At 38.6% G+C, this 21,273-nt stretch overlaps 1 protein-coding gene across 2 annotated transcripts in view; it reads left to right on the plus strand.

The window, feature by feature from the left end:
* ABCC4 (ATP binding cassette subfamily C member 4 (PEL blood group)) overlaps positions 1–21,273 on the plus strand; it is a 156,799-nt gene that overhangs the window by 103,035 nt on the left and 32,491 nt on the right. For both annotated transcript variants that reach the window (XM_075526808.1, XM_075526797.1), the window contains exons 21-26: positions 4,536–4,686; positions 5,328–5,447; positions 9,327–9,437; positions 10,914–11,014; positions 13,192–13,383; positions 17,722–17,877. In XM_075526808.1, the coding sequence (XP_075382923.1) occupies positions 4,536–4,686; positions 5,328–5,447; positions 9,327–9,437; positions 10,914–11,014; positions 13,192–13,383; positions 17,722–17,877 (831 nt within the window). The remainder of the gene's footprint in view (positions 1–4,535; positions 4,687–5,327; positions 5,448–9,326; positions 9,438–10,913; positions 11,015–13,191; positions 13,384–17,721; positions 17,878–21,273) is intronic.

Consider the following 21,273-nt stretch of genomic DNA (forward strand, 5'->3'; position numbering starts at 1 on the left):
ATTCAGGTTTCTGAGTCTGAGTCTCAAATCCCATCCCTTGGGCTCCGCTCATTCATTAGAGATCCTACCAGGTCATCAGCTGCAAGTCCAGAATGGTGTGGTTCCTATAGTAGTAGCTGCTGTATCATAGCTGTCAAACCAAGCTTGGCATCAACACATCACACTAGGCACTTGCACAGACACACAACTGCATGGTACCCCTTATGCATATATTTTATAAGAGATGCTGAAATAAATTGTAGGGTCCATTTTAAAAAAAAAAAAAAAAAAGGAAAATTTCTTTTTGAAGGATGGAAGAAAATGGAAGACATCAAAGATCTGACTCTGTTGAGCTCATTAGAGAGAAGACAGGCGATTGATAGGTACTTTTACAAGGAGATAAAGAACTCTAAGAAGTGACGGTACCTGCGCGCTGGAACAAAGTGTCAGCAGACCTGAGGGGTTCAAAACATCTCTATGTGAAGGCTGTGTGCCTTTTTCAAAGAAGTACTTGAGCCAAACATGAAATATTGACCTCAGGGTATAACTGATTGGAATGGCAGTGATCTATAGGATGGAAGGGTAGACATTCTTATGAGACATCTTGAACTCTAAATTTTGCTTTTGCATTTTTGTCCTGTCAGCATTATTAAATGACTTCAAATGGCTTACAATTTGTTGTAAGATTTGTAACATTATATAAATGGTATAGTTTCTGCAAGAAAGGGAAAAGCTTATAGCTTGTGACTTATGTATGGCTTATAGCATGTAATTCCTATGTTTTTCCAGATTTTTATGGTTTTTTTCATATTGTTTCTTTACTTCACATTAAATGCTTTTCTGTTGTGTGGTTGTGGTACAGAAATACCTTGTTCTTCCTAGATCAAGACCTGTTTGAGGTAGAAACTCCAGGATATCACTCTCAGCACCTATAAGAATTACGAATATGTAGGTCATCAGAAGATGAAGGGAAAGTACATGTTTCGCAAGTGAATGTGCTGATCAGAGCATTCACTTCCCCAGAGGGTTATAGGAGGGTATGCTTGCTCCTTAGTAAGAGACAGCAAGACAGGAGATTTCTTGAGGAAAAATAAGCCACAGTGAATGGAATGACTGACAAAAGCACGAGGGGAAATCTCTCAGGACTCTTGCAAGCAAGAGGGTGACTCCAACAGAAACAGCACATGCTTTTCTGTACTCTAGGGATAGAGTACGTGCAGTCTGTGAGTGGGAGATTCTTCTTTCTCCAGGGAAACTGAAGCAGATTTCAAGGTGGACATTGGACAATATGGCTCCATTTGGAAGCAAATTAGATTTGTCCTTCCAGGTCTCTTCAGTCTCGGTAGCCTGTGCATCTGTTGTCTTTTGTGTAAGGTGGCCTTGTTTCCAATACTGTGCAATAGCTATAATATGTAATTAATCAACTCCTATTTTTTTAAAATTTGACTATTGTTTTCTGCATGGTCATTACAGAAGACTTAAATGCTAAAATTAAGAAATATGGTAAAAGATGCTGATTATGTAGGCCATATTTCTTTACATAGGGAAATCTTGCATGCTTACAGTTTTCAGTTGTAAGCTGATTTTACTAGACAAGGTCTATATATCCAGTCCTGAGCATTTCTTGCTGTGCAAACTGAATAGCTAGCTCACTGCTTGTCTCCAGGGAGGAGAGCCATCAGACTGCGCATGTTATCGTTATCGTCAGCCTACTGATTATCTTGGGTCCTCCTGCTTGCATGCAGTGAATCTACTAGAAGTTGGGGCAGTCTCCAGCTGAAGAGGTTAGTTGTCTCTTGTGAAATTTGGGAACTAAAACCTTTGCCTTACCTCACGCCGTAACTACATGATTACAGTCTGCAAATGGTTGTGTCTGGCTTTCAGACTACTTCATTAAGAGTTAATTTATATGCAAGTTTGGTTTTCCAAAAAAACAACACACATGACTGATCCACCCTATCATAAATTTTTATAATGATAAGGTGGTGCAGGCTCATCTAAAATTCCTTCCAAAGGCGGTGTCAGATTTTTACTTTAGTCATCCTAACCATCTTTTCCTTCCCTGTATTTTCACCGTAGCAAGGCTTTGTTTACATGAGCTGGATCCTAATAGTTCTACTCCCACTCCCACCCCCACTGGCACTTTGCAACATATTGTAGATTATCATCACTAAAACTTTAGTTTGGCTTTTTTAATTTTTTATTAAGAAACATTTTATTTTTCCTGAGAATTCTTTTCCTTGAAGCAGCTTTCCTCAGCACTTCACTTCAGGTTTGCAGCTGATGGTATGAGGAGGCAGAAGTACTTCAGAGACGGCTTTTTTGTGACTGTCTAGGAGGTGGCGGAGGGAGAAGGGGAAGGCAGCAGGTGTATAAAGCAGATTTGAGAGTGAGTTGTCAGAAGGAAGGAACAGACTTCAATCTCTGTTTGCCATTGAGGATGGAGGTGGGGGAGCCTTTAGAAATTACGTAGCGTGTGGATGGCTGACAGGCTTGGCAGAGGCCATGAGCAGTACTGGGAAAAATAGTGACCTAGACAGGAGAAAATTTGGAGGTCACGAATCTTTATTTCCCTTCTCATCCCACCATAAAAATGAAATACACTTACAAGGTTTTAAAGAATGCCGGAGAAGTAGAAGGTAGAGAAGGGCTGATGGCAGCACGGGTGAGGAATCAGGGTGCTTTGGCTTGCTTTGTGCTGACATAACCATGTGCATAACTGATCCAAGTGAAATACCATGCACCTTCGCTGCCACCTTACCTCCTCGTGATGAAGCGTGGGTAAAATATTTGCAATCTACTGTATGTGTCCAGAAGGTCAAACAACACGATGTCAACACCTTAACCCACGGATGAGCACTGTACTGGTAATGCAGCTTCCTTCGGAGCTCCTACCCCATTCCTACCCTATAGCTATTTTCCTTAATAGATTTATGAGACCCTATAATGTGCTTTCAGGATCTGTGAGATGCCAGGCTGTTACGCTGATAAATCTTCTATCACGAGCTAAGATCTTGCCTAGAGCCGAAGACTGAATTGTGCTGACTCATGCAATTGTAATGCGTAAGGTGTGTGGGTTTGCTGTTTGGTCAGGTGAAATTAGGGTAAAGTCAGAGAAGCCTCAAGAAAAAACAGATGTAGGGGAAAAGGTTGTGCTTGGTTTTGGCTTTAGAGCATGTGTGTGTGGGCTACCAGAAGCGCAACAGGAAACGCAATGTTTCCTAGGGACTTCCATTGAAAGTGTTTGAAAATCCAGGTAGCTCTCTGGTAGCCCACCTTAGCTGATGTATTGCTTAACTTTTCCAACTCAATGCCCAGATGAAGGGACAGAAGCCTTTTTGCTGTAAGACACACGTTCTCAGGACCCAGTGGTCACTAATGCATTGTTGGCATCCAAAAATCAGGCAGCCACAAAGTTCAGCTGGAATCTACTTGTGCGTTGTATGTGATGATGAAGAAGGTGGCTCCTCTACAGTCCATAAAATGGAGACATTTTAGAAAATATTGTCATTTCTAAGGAATTTGTTAATGAAAAAAATATAGGAATTTAGTCTTGAGCTAGAATTTCAGTTGTCTAGTTTTTGTACAGGGTGGGTGTCTTTGGGGGGGGGGGTGGGTCGTCCCTTTTTTAAGGAGCAAATGGACACACCCTGATTTCAGTACGCCAGGACTCCTGGCATGCATACGTATACAGCTGATGTTCTGAAAGAAATTTGTGTGCAGATACTGGTTTTCATAGTGTATTCAAACTGAAAGTTTATGTGAAGGATGTGAAGTGGTCTGCAGGAAATGTGAGTTTGAATTCAGAAAGTTGGGCCGGGATCCACTGTCCTTCATTCCACATTATAACTAGTTTTCTAAGAGTAAATTCAGGTTTAGCCCAGCTGTTCATCTCATACTCTTAAGTAAACCTGGTAAAATGAGCCTCTTGTGACACTTCCCCTTGCAGTGTTTGATGTTTTCGTCTTATTTGTGACTTTCCCAATGCAATCCTTTGGGAAGAGAAAGCTCACTTTCTCTGATATTGGGTTTTCTTTTTAAATGGGACAAAGTTGTTTTTTAGGAAAAAAGTTACAAGTCTGTGTTGAAAGTCGGTTTTCCAGCTGTCAAGTCTGTCACCTGAAAGTCAGTCTTTCACCAGTTTCTTTTTACCTGGAGTGAAAAAACATATCCCTGAGTCACCGTATGGCTTGGATCCATTAAAGATTAGTTGTCTATTTTATTAATCATCTATTATTTTGTTACAGCAGTCACAGAATAGTCCACAAAGTAAGACACTAATGTTCAGTCAACCAGTTTTGTAAAGACATTTCTTAAAGAACAAATAATGCAAAAGAAAACCATAAACTGCACAATTAGTCAAATTAGGTATTACTGTAATTTCTTCAAGTTGCTTAAAAATAGATGTCGCTCATGTTATACAATGCATCCGCTCTTAAATTTGGTAGTTATGTTTAAATATTTAAGTGTTTCAATAGTGTTAAATAGTTTTATACTTGTTCTAAATTAAATTCTTCTGGCAAAGAGTTTTTTATTTTGTTTCTATTGTGTTGCAGACTCTCCTACAGATTTTTGGTGTGGTGGCTGTGGCTGTGGCAGTGATTCCTTGGATACTCATCCCCTTAATTCCACTATTTATTCTTTTCATTTTTCTTCGACGATATTTCTTAGACACTTCAAGAGATATTAAACGTCTAGAATCCACAAGTATGTAGTTTGGCAGGATTTAATGTTAGTTTGAACCCTGCTTATTATTATGTGAAATGCTAGTATTTTATAGACAATCCATCAAAGATTTTTCTTTCTTTTGCTATGCAAATAACTTCCTTATTGCCTTGGTTCTCAGATAGTGAATTACATGCTTAACTCCTGTTTTGCGTAATGATAAGCCTTAGGTATGTCAGTTTAACTATCTGTAAGTAAAGCTAGTTAAGAATATGCTAAGTTGCTGGTCTTTGGGACCTTGCATGCACATACTAATGGTGTTTCTGACCTAATCTGACTCTTGTGCCTGACTTTAGCTTGACTATGATATGAAATATTAAGCGTTATTCATAACAAACATGGGTGCCTCGTGTCATTAATAAAGCTCAAAGAATTTATTCAGTGACAGTTATTGTTAAAAACGTAATACATTTTTGTATAAATTAATCTGTCTGGCTGTCTGACTGATTCTAATTGAGTAAGAGGACTTTGGTTAAAAATATCGCATATTTATTCTAAAAGGATGCAGTACAGTAACTTGTATGGTTAAATATAAAGTAGTAGAATTAAAGATTAGTGTGGTACAAAAAGAATTAAATGTAGTCCTTCAGCTATTGCTAAGTTACTCTCATTTCCCTTTGTAGCTCGAAGTCCAGTGTTCTCCCACTTGTCGTCATCTCTCCAGGGACTTTGGACTATTCGGGCTTTGAAAGCAGAGGAAAGATTTCAAAAATTATTTGATGCACACCAAGACCTCCACTCAGGTTTGCAATGAATTGACGTGAAAAATCAAATACTTTGCTCTGTAGGAGGGAAATATCTTATGCGCTCAGTGACATGTATATAATGTACATTAAAATCAATAGGAGCAGTGCATTTGTCTCTTTAGGGTAAAATTTCTTTATTATTAACTCTCTCTATTCTTTAAGTTGTTATCTGTCTAGATTTTGAGAGTTTACTTTGGGCTGTAATATGTTTTGAGATACCCACGCATATGTTTTAACAACGTCTAAGATAAACATTTTAAAGTATGCCTGATAAGAATATTTAAAGAATCATTTTTGACATTTTCCTGGATTCCATCTTTAAAAAGAGAGAGAGAGGGGGAAACAAGCTATATTATGAAGCATTTAATATTAAGTAGTGTGCTCAGAGTGGGAAGAGATTATTAATATAAACCATCTTGGAAGAGTTTCATAAATCTTGCTTCTTTTTTACTTTGAGCAGCTTTCAGGGCTCAAATATAATATACCGTATTAACATGACCAGAAGGTGTAAAATATTAGTATTCTGCAAGCATAAGTAATATAATTCAGGTTTGCACTGTGATTCTTTACCTTCTGTCAATTAAATGTTCTCTATTATAATGTTTTTCAAGATGCAGCAGAATGCAAGTTTGCAGTTTTGTGTTTGTTAGATAAGATCTTGAATTTTCTCTGTCGTAAGACATACAAATACAGTCTATGGCTTTTTTGTAATTTATAGACTTATAAGGTTTCAGACCAGACCAGTTGATCTTTTGTGAAGTACAGTTTATCACAGGCTGTAGAATCATGCACATTGACCTCCGCGTTGAGCCCAGTAACTTGTGACCGGGCAAACATATCTTCCAGGGAGGCACCTCTAGCTTTGAATTCCCCATTTCTTAATATTTTCAAGTCGCTAGTTATCTGACCGAATCAATTTTACAGTAGCTGATAGTCAGGGAATACAAAGTTGTTTCTTAAGCTTTGCATTAAAAGACATCTTTAGTCGATAAACTGCATATAAAAGTTTCACTATACAAAGAGGACCGTGACCTTTAAAAGAAATATTTTCTTGTATCTTAAGGTCAGATCTAAGGAACATAAACACACTATTTTCCAGTCGATTTTATGCATCTCTCTAACAAAATTGTCAGTAACACGCCTCCTGGGCTTTTGAGATCGAGCTTCAGTGCTTATAGTCGCACTCTTTTGTGTACCTACATGCTTCATCTTGGTGCCTTTCCCACCAGAGTATTTGGGGTATGCCAGCTTGCTTAGTGTGTGTGTGGTTTTTGGTCCTTGGAGGGAATATGAGCCAGCAGTGTGCCTGGGCAGTAAAGAAGGCCAACAACATCTGGGTTGTATTAACAGGAGCACAGCCAGTGGAAGGAGGGAAGTGATTATCCTCCTCTGCACTTGTTAGCCCGCATCTGGAATACTGCATCCAGTTTTGGACCCCCAGATACAGGAAACACTAACAAACTGGCGTGAGTTCAGTGGAGGGGCCACTAAGATGGTCAGGAGGCCAACAGGAGAGATCTCCCTGTGAGGAGAGGCTGAGGAAACTGGGCTTGTTCAACTCACAGAAGAGAAGGCTTACAGAGGATTTAATAGCTGCCTTCCAGTACCTGCAAGGACGTTACCAAAAAGATAGTTAGGCTCTTCACAGTGGTACATGGTGGGAGGAACAAGAAAATGGGTATAAGTTGAAACAAGAGAGGTTTAACCTGGATACAAGGAAAAACTTTTTCACCATGAGGACAGTCAAGCAAAGGAACAGGTTGCCCAGAGACACTGTGCAGGCTCCATCCATGGAGATTTTCAAGACCTGAACTGCATAAAGCCTGGAGCAACATAGTCTGACCTCAGAGCTGACTCTGCTTTGAGCAGGAGGTTGAACTAGAGACCTCCCGAGGTTGCTTCCACCCTGAATGATTCTTTGATACTACATGTGTGCAAGCAATAGCCGATAGAAGAGGATACCTTTCATACTAGCTCACGAAGTTGGAGTCCTGGGTTCTTAAGTCTCCCAAAGACTTTTAAATTTTTCCCTGCATTGCAGAAAGCTCTCCCAACAAGCAATGGTTTTGTTTAGTGCTTTTGGCTGGAGAGGTGTCCTCCTCTCTATTTAGGGCTGAGCCTGGGAAACAGGACACTCACTTCAAACCCTCTTTCAGGGATGCCTATGAATTTGATATTAAATAATCTTTAGATAAAAAACATCTAAAAGGCATGCTGAAGTTTGACCAAACCTGTTTCCTTCCTGCCAGTGCAGCATGTCTATAAGCAAGCTCATGAGTCATCAGAAGTTACACCATGATGAGTCTTTGTTAGTCCCCATGATTGCCATATTCTTTCCTGCATGCAGGGACCCTGGTTACATAGGGAGGTTGCAGAATGACCCATCTCAAGCTGGCAGTTTAGTGCACCTTCCTGGACAATGGGATCAACGGAACAAAACCTTGGGGCTGAAAAAATCTACAACCCAAGTGTCCCATTTCTTAGTCTTACAATTACACTATTGCACCAAAAATGACCTTTCATGTCACCAGGAAGCTGCCATAAACTGTTTCCAGGGACACTCAGCTCCTGGGTTTCAGAGAGGTACCTAAATTATCATGGTGAATTCAGGTTCTGGAACTAGGTTTGTGACTTGATGCAGCGCTCTCTTCTGCGTATGTCGTTCCGTGTGCCTAGGTGTATGACTGTCCATTAGACCATATCAAATGTCTTGTTTAATGAAACCAGCTTCTAAATGTGTGGTCAGGCATATGCAGTTAGAGTTGATGTAAATGGGACTAAGAGGTTACCAGCTCTGTACCTTACCTGGCTGCCTCTTGTCATCCTCGCTCTTTCTCTCTGCTGCCTTCCAGAAGTTACATGGAATTCTGTTGGCTGAATTGTTGATTTCATCACTCTGTAGTCTGGCTATCCAAAATGATCTGGCTTAAAACCAGACTTACCTCCTCCCTTTTTTTGTAAAAGGGAGGATTTTTTTAGTTTGAATCTTTCCCAGCACTGGGCTAAGGAACAGTGAAACAGTTGAAACAGCACTGATCTTTAGCATGGAATAATGACAAGCAATGCAGAAAGGGTTGGAATGGTAACCTTCTGCTGTGACTTGTTAGCAGCTGGAACAATTCATCTGACTGCAGCCTAAGCAATAAATAATGCCATACTTTGTTATGGCTACTTGACTTCTGTTTTTGGCCCTGAATTCAAACACTTTGCCTTCTGTATTGCAATGTCTTTTCCTGCTGTCGCCTGTATCTTGTACTGTAGCATATGTATCTGGGATGGAATTTAGCACCAAATTCTGGACACCTGGATGTGAGTGTCCAGTGGAGATGTCCACTTGTGAGCTTCTCCAAAAGTAGATGGGCGCTTTTAGTCAATTGAATAGCTCTGTAGCTCCACTGGCTGTATTGAATAGCTCTTACGGGAGCTTAACCAGATGCAGCTGCCTTCTAAAGACTTGGCTCTGACAGTTCTGTTGTGATATGTTCTAGCTAAAAGCTGGACAGTAGTCCAGCTACAGCAGATGTAGTTGTACTTCTGCTTTCTGTATAAGACTCCCAAGCCCACTAGAGTTGAAAAAACGCTTCCATTTTAAATAAATGGACCATGCTTCAGGCTTTGACTGTTTTTCTTTTTCTTCCTATTACCATTTCTTATACTAGCTGTGGTTGCTATTAGTGTGAAAACTAGGTTAGACCATTTCAGGAAAACTGGACAATATACTGATTGTCATCAGTCCATACAGACATGCACTTGAAGATGGCAACGTTTTCTTTTTTTAACAACTTATAATATCAACATGAACTAATTTAATAATAATTATACAGCTTAGTTTTCTAATAATCCACTGTTCTTATGTCTTTGTAAAATATACTTTAGAGGCCTGGTTTCTGTTTTTGACGACCTCGAGGTGGTTTGCTGTGCGTCTGGATGCCATCTGTGCCATTTTTGTTATAGTGGTTGCTTTTGGTTCCCTGCTTCTCGCCAAGAGTAAGTACAGATGTTAGAAAAAGTTTACTCAGTAATTACCATGTATAGTAATGTCTAATTCTTTTTCATAGTTTGCTGTTTCTAATTGTTTAAGGACTGTAATTAAGTTAAATGTTTTTTTCTAGATCATGATCTCTTCCTCAGTCTAGGGCATTGGGGCTGTATCTGCTTTCCTGCAAATACTGGAGGCAGTTCAGACATCTTCCGGCTTAGGCATGCATCTACCATTATCCCCAAATGTGCAAGCAGACTTGCAGATCCGTAGTCTTCACTTTTGAGATTCTGGCTTTCAGAGCAATAACAACAAATAAATCTTTTTCTTTTTCCCCACCTTTGCCTTTCTTTTTTGGGCCTACAGGGCTTTGCTTTTCATACTAAAACACCCGCAGAGCAGCTTCTTAACAACATTTTTCCTTTCTACACATGGCACAGTAGGCCAAAAGGCAAGCTAAAATTCCTAGGGATACTCTTCTAATATCTTGGATCAGCAGGACAGGCCAGTTCCAGAAAGAAATTTGCCTCATAATAATATATTTTATGTTCACTGTCACTCATGAACTGTCATTAGTGTATGCATCATCCAGGATGTAATTGGGTTAGATGTACTAGAATGAGATAGTCATCTAAAATATGAAGGAAGACGTAATTATCTTGGACATGAAAATTAGTGCTAATTTGCTGGTTTTGTTTCTTTTCTTTTTCCTTTGGATAAGTTCTGTATATGCATGTGTGTTTTAAAATTTGAACACTCTGTGCTGCTGAACACTGAAAATTTTGAGCTAGGTTTGATGTTATTAGAATGCAAAAAGACAAGTCAAAACAATAGTCCTGAATCTTTCCTTGCCTCTGGATAAGGAGTAGCTCTCTTGAAGTCAATAGAGCTATGCTAGGATAAAATTCAAGTAAGTCAGAGGGCAATCATGCTTAATATTGGGGCAGACAGAATTCATTTGTTTTGCGAGAGTAGACCCACTGAACACAATAAACATTTATATAAATAGGGGAAGAAATATTCTGTCCTGTTATTTTATCTGATCACTTAGAAGAGTACAAAGTTGATGTAAATGTTCATAACTTATTTTGAAATCACTTTATGCTCATTTTTTGCTTAGGTTTAGGGGCTGATCTAATTCCCTTAGAAAAAAGTGAAAAGTTACTAATGCTCAGCCAGATAGGGATGACCCTAACAAGTCTTGAGACTGAACTTCAGTTTTTAGACAAAATGCCAGGCCAGGGAGAATTGGGATTAGCTTTTCAAATATACAGACAATTTCCAAAACGTACCAAAAAAAATGCGGCAAGTAGCTGTTCTGCCTGGAGCTACTCATTGCACAGATGGCAAGTACAGTGTAACCAAACAAAATTCTGGCTGTGATGCTTCCATCATGTAAGTAACCTCATGAAAGGGAAGTTAACTAGAGTTTTGTGTAATTACCAGTGTACCTATTTGATTCTCTTTTTCTCTTTGTTCTGCAGCTTTGAATGCAGGACAGGTTGGTTTGGCGCTATCCTACGCAATCACCCTCATGGGAACATTCCAGTGGGGTGTTAGACAAAGTGCTGAAGTTGAAAACCTGGTAACGTTTATTTCTTCCTTTTCACCTCTTGGTTCCTTTTCGTGGTTGTGACATGAGGCCTTAAGGATGGGATTCTTCTTAATTAACTTAGGACGTTAATACCTTAGCAAGCGATTGAGGCACCACTTACAGTCTGTAAAGAAAAATAGCCTCTTCTAGGGTATAATTTGTCTGACTGATTTTGAATGTCTATTGAGATGAATTGTGCCCAGTGACTGTTCCTCTCCATTCATACTAAGGGAGGCTTTATACTCTCCCTTTACAGCAGAAGGGAGACTGTCTAGTTACAGTGTAGACAATTGCACTGCAACTCACTAAAATTACAAGAATTAATCCCTCTCTATAAGTAAGATTTTTTTAATTATTATTTTTAGATTTGGGATTCTTAATATATTATTATGTATTATTGCATTTTAAAATTTGATTTATATCCCTTATGGCTTTTTTTAGGGTCCTGTTAATTCATTGTAAAGGCTTATATGTTCTTAATTTGTTGCAAGTTAACAAATACTTGAAAGTATTTGTTTATTGTCAGCTGAGAGGATTGTGTGTTTTCCAAAAATATATAAAGTAAAACACCTTCCACCAATTTACAATATTTACTAGTATGTTCTAGTTTGCCTATTTACTTTTTTAAGTTAATACCTAAGAAAAAAAGACTTTAAAAAGGACATACTGAGCATAAACCTGGGTTTTTTTGTGTTGTGTTGACAGCTGAAGGTTACTTGTAATTATGATTTGCTGACCATAGTCTAGGAAATGCATGTAGTCCTTTTGTAGAAGTTACAAAGCCATGTTTAATAACAGATAAAATTAATAATAATGTTAGATTTGTATTTTTTTGTCTAGCACATTGCTTCTTCAGAGCATTTTTCAGACATGAATGAACTAGTGGTCACAGACTTCGGTGAGAAATGGGAAGAAAGCTTTCAGGTTTTTTCATACCAGTTGGGAAGTTTTTGGAAGTGTCAATCTGTGGGACTCTCTTATGTAGTGAGTTACTCTCTTGGAGGCTGTGATTCAGAAATACCTTGCAGGAGAAAGGCTTGCCATTCACTAAACTGGCTTTGATGTGGAATGTTGATCATTTTATGGAGCTAATGATTACCATTGACTTCTTTGACAGGTGGACATCCACCAAAACTCCCTTGTTATTAAAGGCTGACTACATTTGGGGGAGGCAAGAACATTTCCTCTCTACTCTACACTCACTCCTTCCTTACATGTTTTTCCTAGAAGCTTATTTTGTAATGTGGAAAGGGTAGGTGGCAATGAGGTCAGAGAACTTGCTGCCTGGTGACCTCTGCCCTTAAAGCCACTCCAGGCAAGATAAGCCTACTGGATATCTTTATGACTTCTTTTTTTCAGAATTCATCTATGAGCAGATACAGTTAAATAAAATTAATTGTATTGAGAAGATGTATGGGTGAGGATGTGCACCAGAACCTAAACAGAACTTTTATTATTTGCCCAAGGGGAAAAAAGTGTCTAGATACCTCAACTTCTGATTCTCTTCCTTCCCGTAAGATTAGAGGCATCAGCAAATATGGCAGTTTCTTTCATATCTGGCATAAAATACATAGGAAAACAAGTTTTATTGCATATAAGCCACTAATAATATGGTGACAGCTATCTTGGATTGTGGAGTTGCTTGTGACAAACATATTTAAAGATTTGCTGGGGGTGAGCTCAGTGGTAATGATGAGAACAAAAAAAGGGATGATGAAGCCAGTAACTTGATGCTCGTAGCTATCGTGGGTCTGCCTGTAGCTCACATGGCAGCTTTGTCTTCCCAGCAAACAATGAAACGGTGTCATCTTAGCCAAGACTGACAGACAACTCTCATAGCTTAAATTTCTTAACACTTATGCACATTCTTAGATTTGTAATTAATCCCACTGATTAGAAATGAATGCTTATGTACAGATTTATGTATCATGATAGATTTGGGTCTGTAGTAGGACATGAGATGCATTCTTTCCACTTTTTCAGTTGTATAAACTAAGCATAGGATGGTACCAAATACTCTTACCTGTGCTTAAAAGAAAAATTCTGGAATACTTTGCATTGAATCTTCATAGTAAAAATACACAAACACATATATACATGCATGCAATATTTTTAATATATGCAATAAGCTGAAATTTATGTATATATATCTTCTTTCCTCCCCTTAGATGATATCAGTAGAAAGAGTAATGGAATACACAGAACTTGAAAAAGAAGCTCCTTGGGAGACCAACAAGCATCCACCACCTGAATGGCCAAGCCAAGGAATGATAGCATTTGAAAATGTTAACTTCACTTACAGTCTAGATGGACCTTTGGTGTTAAGACATTTGTCTGTTTTAATTAAACCAAAAGAAAAGGTATGTATATGACTGTCTTTGGCCATTCACAGAAATTAAGCAAAGATGTTGACAAGAAGCTGTGTGATAAAAATACATTATAAAATATATGGACGTTAGAAAATTAGTAAGTGTTCTTTAAAAAAATAAGCCTTAGTCATATTTAATAGCAAAAGTTGGAGCCTATTTATTTCCTAAATGTAGCATAAATGTGTCTGGGAACATGACATTTCTGTCTGTCAAAACAAAGGGTTAAATATATTCAATAATTTTCTGGTAAAATTTGGGTTTCATCAGAAAATGGCAGACATTCAAAATACAGACTAAGCCCAAAATGTTTGTTCAAATCCAAAGCAAATGGAGTTGCATTAGGAAATTGGGGATTCAGTAGAGGGAACGTAAATGTAACGAAGGGTGTCAACACACAAGGTGAGCAGAGACAATTGAAAGTAAGGAATGTACGCGCTCTTGTACAGAGCCCCAAATGGAAGAGAGAAGAAAGAAATACAAATCAGTTGCCTAAGTTTAGAATTGGGGATTTTATTTCAGTTCCTTTCGGCTACCAATCCAATTAAATGTTGCCATTAATTACATTGGTAGCCAAAAGAAACATAGAAATAAAACTCTTCCTCCCCTGCAAATTTGACTCTTCCTCCCCAATTTTGAAACCAGCCCAATTGAAAGAGTGCTGCAGGGAAGGTCTCCCCCACAGACAAAATTAAATTAGAGCCCTGCAGCGGTAATTCATGCTTTGCTACATTTCAAATGCACGTGTACTTTTTTGATTAGGATATCTTCCCTAAGAGGCTGGTTCAACTCTTTACAATCATTGCCCTGGCCTCATTTGTAGCATGCTTTTCCATTCAGTCCCAAACCTGTTTCGTTGCTCAAGTGGACCTTTTTAATAACATGCATGTTACCAGAATGCAACCCAACTTCGCTGCACGGAGATGATCTCATGGAATTAGGTATGGGTGAGTTAAAAATGGTGTTTAAGAAGAGCAAAAGGGATGTCTATCTGCTAGCTACTGTTCTTGCCTATGGACCATCTCTTTAGCTGTTATATATCACTCCCATGTAATAGCAGACAGGAAGATTTCTTAGTGAGAGACAGAAATAAAATAAAAACCGGAAGCAAGAGATATTAGCAGTGTGTGACTCAGTCCTTGGTGGGGGCAGGAGGGGGAGGGATGACTGGGGGTATTTATTTTTGCTGAGTGGTTACGCTGTGGTTTTGTCATCCCGAAGTGAATTTGCCCAGCTTGAAACTATTGCCAAGAGCTTCGTGTTTGTTTTCTGTGATGTTTTGCACAATACTGCAGTAGACTGCCACTGTGGAAAATAAATCTCCCGAGCATCTGTGCTCCTTATATTGGTTTTTAATTATGGAGAAGCATCTCTTCAGAACCAGGTTTCCAGATCCGCTAGAGATTCTGCCCATGCGGCTGTCAGTGAGAGCTCTTATGCCTGTTCAGACCCCTGCCTCATACGGACTTCTGGTGGCTGCAGTGCCACTGACAGGATGAATTAAGCTTCTGCCGTGCTTGTAGTTCTTCTTGCAGCCACCCCAGCGCCTAGTTTGGGAAGCTGTAGATACAGTAAGAATAGAGGAGGTGATTACTGGCAGATCACTCGTGGGTTGGGGTCTCTTTTGATCTGCTTGTCTCAGTGTTCAGTATTTCCCTACAGTCAAAGCAGGCTAGGAAGGACCTTCTGTTTTAACCATCTTTGCTAACGTAGCATAGTCTGCCGGAGACAGACCAGGGAGTACCCACGTAAGGAGCTCTCTCAGCAGCTGGCTGTGATTAACCTCTTCAGTTACTATAGCTGCAGCAGGAGAAGGTTAGCATGTGCAGCCTTGGGTTTTAAACACCACTATCTTTGTTTTAGAGTGCTTATGAATGCTTATTGACTAACATATTGTTAAATGCACCTTGTCCTGACAGATCCTAAATCTGAGGGTATGGCTACATGAAAAAGTTAGGAGGGTGAGGGTCTAGATTTACGGCATGGCAGCTGTTCGTGTAAATGCTCTCACAGCGTAGCACGAAAGGGAGGTTGCCTGAGGGATAACAAAGACACAGGCAGTTTCAGTGGAGAGGCTGACATGCTGTAAATCTCACTCTCATTTTTTTGTGCAGTTCTACTTTGAAGTACGAGTGACGCTTGAGTAATGATGAGCCCAGAGTAGCAGGTGTACTCCTGTGTATGGACATGGCTTACATGGGGCAACAAAGTCCTGGCCATGTGATTCCTGTTAGGTGGCTGGGACTTGCATTTGCAGACCGTTGCTGCATTTGCACTGGCTATGAACATGGGCCTCTAAAGAATACAATGTATTAAAAAAATAAATAAATGTGTATACTGAGAGCTGTTTCAAATTCATGTCAATTTTCAGCAGCCTGTAGTCAATTGGACCAAAAATACAAATAGATTCCTCTAAATACTGAAGAGCATAGTCCTTTCATTTGATGCCAAACTGAAAGTGGGATTTTGACAATATGCAGAGCAGCTGCATTTTTATTTTAAGTATCAATGTATTTTTTATGTTTTTTCTTTATATCCTTAATACAATACTTTATATCACTGACATTTACAGAGAAACAATTGAACTTTTGTTTTCACAGCTCTGGGTGTCTGTGTTCTCCATTCAGCATTTTCTTTCTGAGCTGTAATGTAACTGTTCAGAATTATTTTTCCTTTGTTTCACTGATATAATTTAGAATACTAGACATTTTATCATTTATTGTAACAGATTTGCTTAAATTAGGCTGTATCTTTAATAATAAGCACTGTATAAATGTTAATTAGTTTATATACAATAGCACAATAATTAATTGTTGGATGAAATTGTTGAATCGGAAAATAGAAGTAGAAAATACCTTTTAGATTATGCAGCGTAAGTTGCTCCTCGAAGTATACTTTTTTAGTGTTTTGTGTATTTTTGATCAAATGTGGGCACTGCTGCTTTGTCTGAGCTTAGTGTCTCTGTTAGAAAGTTTCTCCTTGCTCTTTGATGTAATGTTTCCTGTGCTTAATTTCATTCCAGCAGTCATTACTGCATACATCTGAGTCTCAGGCAGTGGGTAATTGCCCTCTGGTGTCTGTACGTATACTCGTGAAGGTTTTCATGTTTCTTCCTCCCTTCTGCACCCCAATCACTTCGCCAGGCTATATTGTACATGTTTAATCCTCATAAATCCTTCCTCATCAAATCAGTATCTCCAACCCATATTAATTTTATGTTGCACTTCTCTGAACTCTTTCCAGTGTGTTGATTTCTTTCTGGAAATGTAGTGATTAGAACTGAGAGCAGGAAATAACAAATCCTGCCAGATCAGATCTGTGTAGAGGGTTACTCCCATCACCTTCTCTGATACAATTGATTACTGTACATTGTTTTCTCTAAGAATCCTTTACCTGAAGACAGCATATTTAAAAAAAAAAAAAAAAAAAGTTTGCTGTTCTAGTAGTATTTAACCACCACTAATTATATGTCTCCTCTCATTTATTAATGGGCCTACTTTCTCCCAAGTGTTGATTTCGTATGAAATATTTGTAGGTCTTAACCCTTTGTCGTTAAAGTTAGCAATCCTGTATTTTGTGTTTTCTCTACCTCTTTTTTCTGAAAGCATTATTTTTTCACATTATATACAGCATCTGATTTTTCTTTGGGAACATACAGAAGCCCAAATCACTGTGATTTTATTATTCACTGTTTCTCCTATTTGTAAAGGAATTGCAGCGTGCTCACATGGCCTTGTAGTTTCAATAATTGTGTCCTCTCTGTTGAAGCTGTCTGAAGCATGAATACAGTTTATAATCCTCCTGCTAGTTTTGGCTTTATTTTGGCTACTTTGACTACTTTGAAGTACTTCACCTTAACCATGCTAACCAAAATCAGTCTCAGTTATTTAAAATGGGAATACTGCTCATATGTTGTTCCCAAAGTGCTTTATGGGAGTCCTTTTTTGGATTGAGAAGTAGGTGCATGCCTGAAATGATTTGCCTAACATCACCCAGCAAACCAGGTTTAGTATAAAAATTAGAAGCCTTGAATCACATTACTCTATACACCAAGCCACTTTATCTTGTTTACACAATAAAACACCACACATTAAGGGAAAATCTTTCACCTTTGAATATGATACAAGAAATTGTTGGGTATCCAAATGTCACCTGAATCCAAACTGATTTGGGGGGAGGTTTTTTCCTCTCGAAAAAATGTTAATTATAAAGAAGTTTTATTTGGTGCTTGTTCTACTATAAATCCTGTGATGTTGTAAAACTGTTGCTTGACATATTAATTTATCCTGAAAAGCTCATGGTTTAATTGTACAAGCTTGGCTTGCTCTGTAGGTTGGAATAGTGGGAAGAACCGGAGCTGGGAAAAGCTCTCTGATAGCAGCCCTCTTTCGCTTGGCGGAACCTGAAGGAAAGATTTGGATTGATAAGTACTTGACGTCAGAGCTAGGACTCCATGACTTGCGGAAGAAAATTTCAATTATACCTCAGGTAAGAGAGTGACTTGGTCTGCTATAAACATTTTCAGTCTAATGGTGTAGTATTTAAAATGCTTTGCTGGGATATGCTCCCCCTGCACCCCTGTATGCAGTAGGCATAGAAGCTTTAGCGAGGCGTTATTCTTACTTCAGTAAGGTCTTGATTATTTTAAGATAAACAGAATCAGCTTTGGGGACTGGAGCGTTTTCTTCCTTGTTTTGTCTCCTGTCTGTTCCTCTGGAACACTTGTGAGTAGGTGTTAGTATGCTGTCCTCCTATAGTCTGGGAAAGAGCAGAGAAAATCTGACAGGGATATACCAAGCTTCAGCAGTTCTCTGAAGTCACTTGATCCTTTGGCAGCAATTCCTGCCTGGTGTGTTGCCTGAAGCTTCCTTAGCAAGGGACTTTTAGGGAGCGCTTTCACCTCTCTAGTCGCCCCTGTACAAACTGACTGAGGCTAGATCTAGAAAGAGCAAACATGCCAACTAGAAGTGAGCTACCAGCCTTTCCATTATTTGGGGAAGGTTGGACAGGAGGAGAACACAGGAACGGACAAAAGAGTGGGTCATTATGATCTATAAACAAAAACTTGGTGAGCTTTAGAAGCTGAATGCAGGAAAGGCTGCAATGCAGGAAAAAAACTAAGATGGTGTGGGGAATAGCCTCATGGTGCTGGAGCAAAAGAAAGAATGTTCCAAGAATTCCAGTAGGCCACAGGTCTTCTCTTCTATGGTCTTACTTTCAAATGAGACATTGAATCAGAGAAGTGTTATGTATAACCTCAAAAATTCCTGAAGGCAGAGCCTGTGCAGGTTACCACGTTTCACGAGAGCTCTGATCTCTTCCATGATCATTTGCTCTCCACTGGAGAGGGAAGAAGAGGGAAAAGCTCATATGCTGCAAGTGCAAAGTTTTTGGCAAATAATTTGTCTGGGATGTTCTAGCAGGTAGATGGAACAGTAGGCTGGAAACCAGAAGAATTTGTTTGCCATGTTTAGCATTAATTCTCAGATCTCTGTATTTATTACAGAAGCTGTATTTAGAGTCTTTACACTATCTTTGTATCTGAATATTTGCTAGCCTGTTGGCACGATGGCACTCAGAGTGTATTACTTTCTTTAAATTGAGAATCTGATAAAAGTGGTAACACACAGTGGTTCTAAGCCTTTCTTGATTACCTGCTTTTTTTTTTCCCCCCTTTCCCAAGAATCGGAGTCAGAGAAAAGAAGCATGTATGCTATTATCAAAAAAAAAAAAAAAAAAGAGGTACTCCCCCAGCAATTGGATTGTTGTCTAATGCAGGATGTCTTTTGTTTCTGCATGCTGAAGGCTTTGTTATTGCACAGTGGAAGTACTTGCTGGAACTAGTCATCTTCTGTATGTAAAGAGGACTTTATGTGGATTTAAGTTCTATTTTTTTGTTTGTGTACAGCATTCTTTTCTCCTGAAAGTAGATGATCATCAGTTCTTTCAAGGTCTACAGCTTTTTGAAAGCCTTGCCTGTAGCTATTGCAGGTGATTTCTACATTTGGAAGAATTCAACCCGGTTGAATAAAATAGAGTACTGAGACAGGAAAACTGCTGGTCAAATACAGTTTCTACATGTTGAGTGATGCAGATGCTCAAAGTTCACTGCATTTAATTATACATGTGGTTTTTTCATACATTGGTCTATTGGCATGGTTGTAAAACTATTTTAATCCAGTTGAATTCTGTGACTTTTATCAAGTTTATATGATAGCGTTTTCATCATGGTCCCAAAGGGTTTTAAGTGTCCAAAGGCTAGCAGGTAGCATTCCTTTTCCACATAAGGGAAGACTTGTTTCCACTAAAAATATGCAAAACTATGCAGTGGTGGTAGTAAGAAGAAGAGGAGGGTTTGGAATAAGGTTTATACTATAGTAAACTGTGTGATAGGCATTGTCTTGTACTGCGTTAATAGAAGTGTCAGTAATAGAAATAGTAATGTAACATTGGGTAGTTATTTTGCAGCAAATATCTTCATAATTATGTGGGAAGCTAAGAAACCAGAGGGAGAGATGCTTATTAAAATTATAACATAAAACATGCTAAACAGAACCATTCCTAGAGAGTGATGAGGCAAGACTGAAGTTTTCTTATATGTAAGTTTAAATACCTACCTGGAGAAATAAAAATGTGCTTAGGCTTCTAATTGCTTGCTTGGATGGAGCTGTGTGAAGGTTGTGTTTGTAAATCTTTTCTATGCAAATGTTGTCTGCCTTCCTGACTGCAAGCATTTTTACAACAATTATTTACAGGTTTGTCTTATTACTTTCCTCTCATAAACCAGACTATTTTAAATAATAATCTGTGTCAGAAATGATAATTAAAAAATATCCTTATCTTCTGTTGCAGTACATGTCTGTTGTTAGGACTTTTATAATAGTTATGAACACTTTATAAATTCAGCGTCTTATTTTGCCAACCTATAAAAATGGATTGAAAAGGAAAATAAACGTAACAATACCTTCAAAACACACCAAATGGTGTATTAAAATATATATTGTTAAACAAATTACTTTCTAGGTGTTTTTGAAGTAAAATATTCTTTAACCTGTTAATTTTTTTTTTTAAATCCTTTTGTTCATTCAACAGGTTTTTAGTGACATGTTGCTAATGCAACAGATACTTTCAAATAATTGGCATGTTATGTCAAGAAATGCATACCTTCTTTTACATTGCTTGTGGCATGTTCTGTCTTTGTTAATCCTTTTATACCATTCAGAGTGGTTTAGAAATGAAGACACAATAAAAGGGTTAAGGTCTAAATTCTGTTCTGATTTGCTGCAGCCCTTTGGAACTGGGCATCACTAGGGTTAGATGGAGCGTAAGTCATGACAGAGGTTAATCTCGGAGTAAGCTGAAGTTATCCAGTGTAGGTTAGACTTTCTTTCCTAGGGGAGAAGAAAAGAAAACATTTTGCATAAGATTTCTCCAATTTAAAGAAGACTGACAACTTGATGGATGGTCTCCATTTATGATTAGCACTATTACAGCTTTTGACTTGTTGTTGTTGTCTTTATGTGTGCTATTAAGAGGAGTTTAGCCCTAAAGTCGTGTCAGTGCATGACTCTCAGGTCTGGCAGCTCACGTTAGTGAGTACTGATCTGTTGCTTAAGGAGTTTCGGACCAAGAGTCGTCTTCCCGCTTCTCAAACACTACATTTTCCAGTGTGAATTGATTTGTGCCAATTTGATTATAAAATCATAGAATCGTAATGATCTGTTATTGGTCTGACTGGAAACTGAAGTAGAACAAAACTTGCTTTGACCTGAATGGGAGAAGGTACTGATTTGACTCCCTGGCTTATTTTGAGTTAGAGCTTTGCCCAGCAGTGCCCCAGTTCTAAGTAAGTTTGCTTTGATGCTGTGGCAGTATAGATTAACT

This window comes from Mycteria americana, chromosome 1 (genome assembly GCF_035582795.1).
Source record: "Mycteria americana isolate JAX WOST 10 ecotype Jacksonville Zoo and Gardens chromosome 1, USCA_MyAme_1.0, whole genome shotgun sequence".
Classification (NCBI taxonomy): Eukaryota; Metazoa; Chordata; class Aves; order Ciconiiformes; family Ciconiidae; genus Mycteria; species Mycteria americana.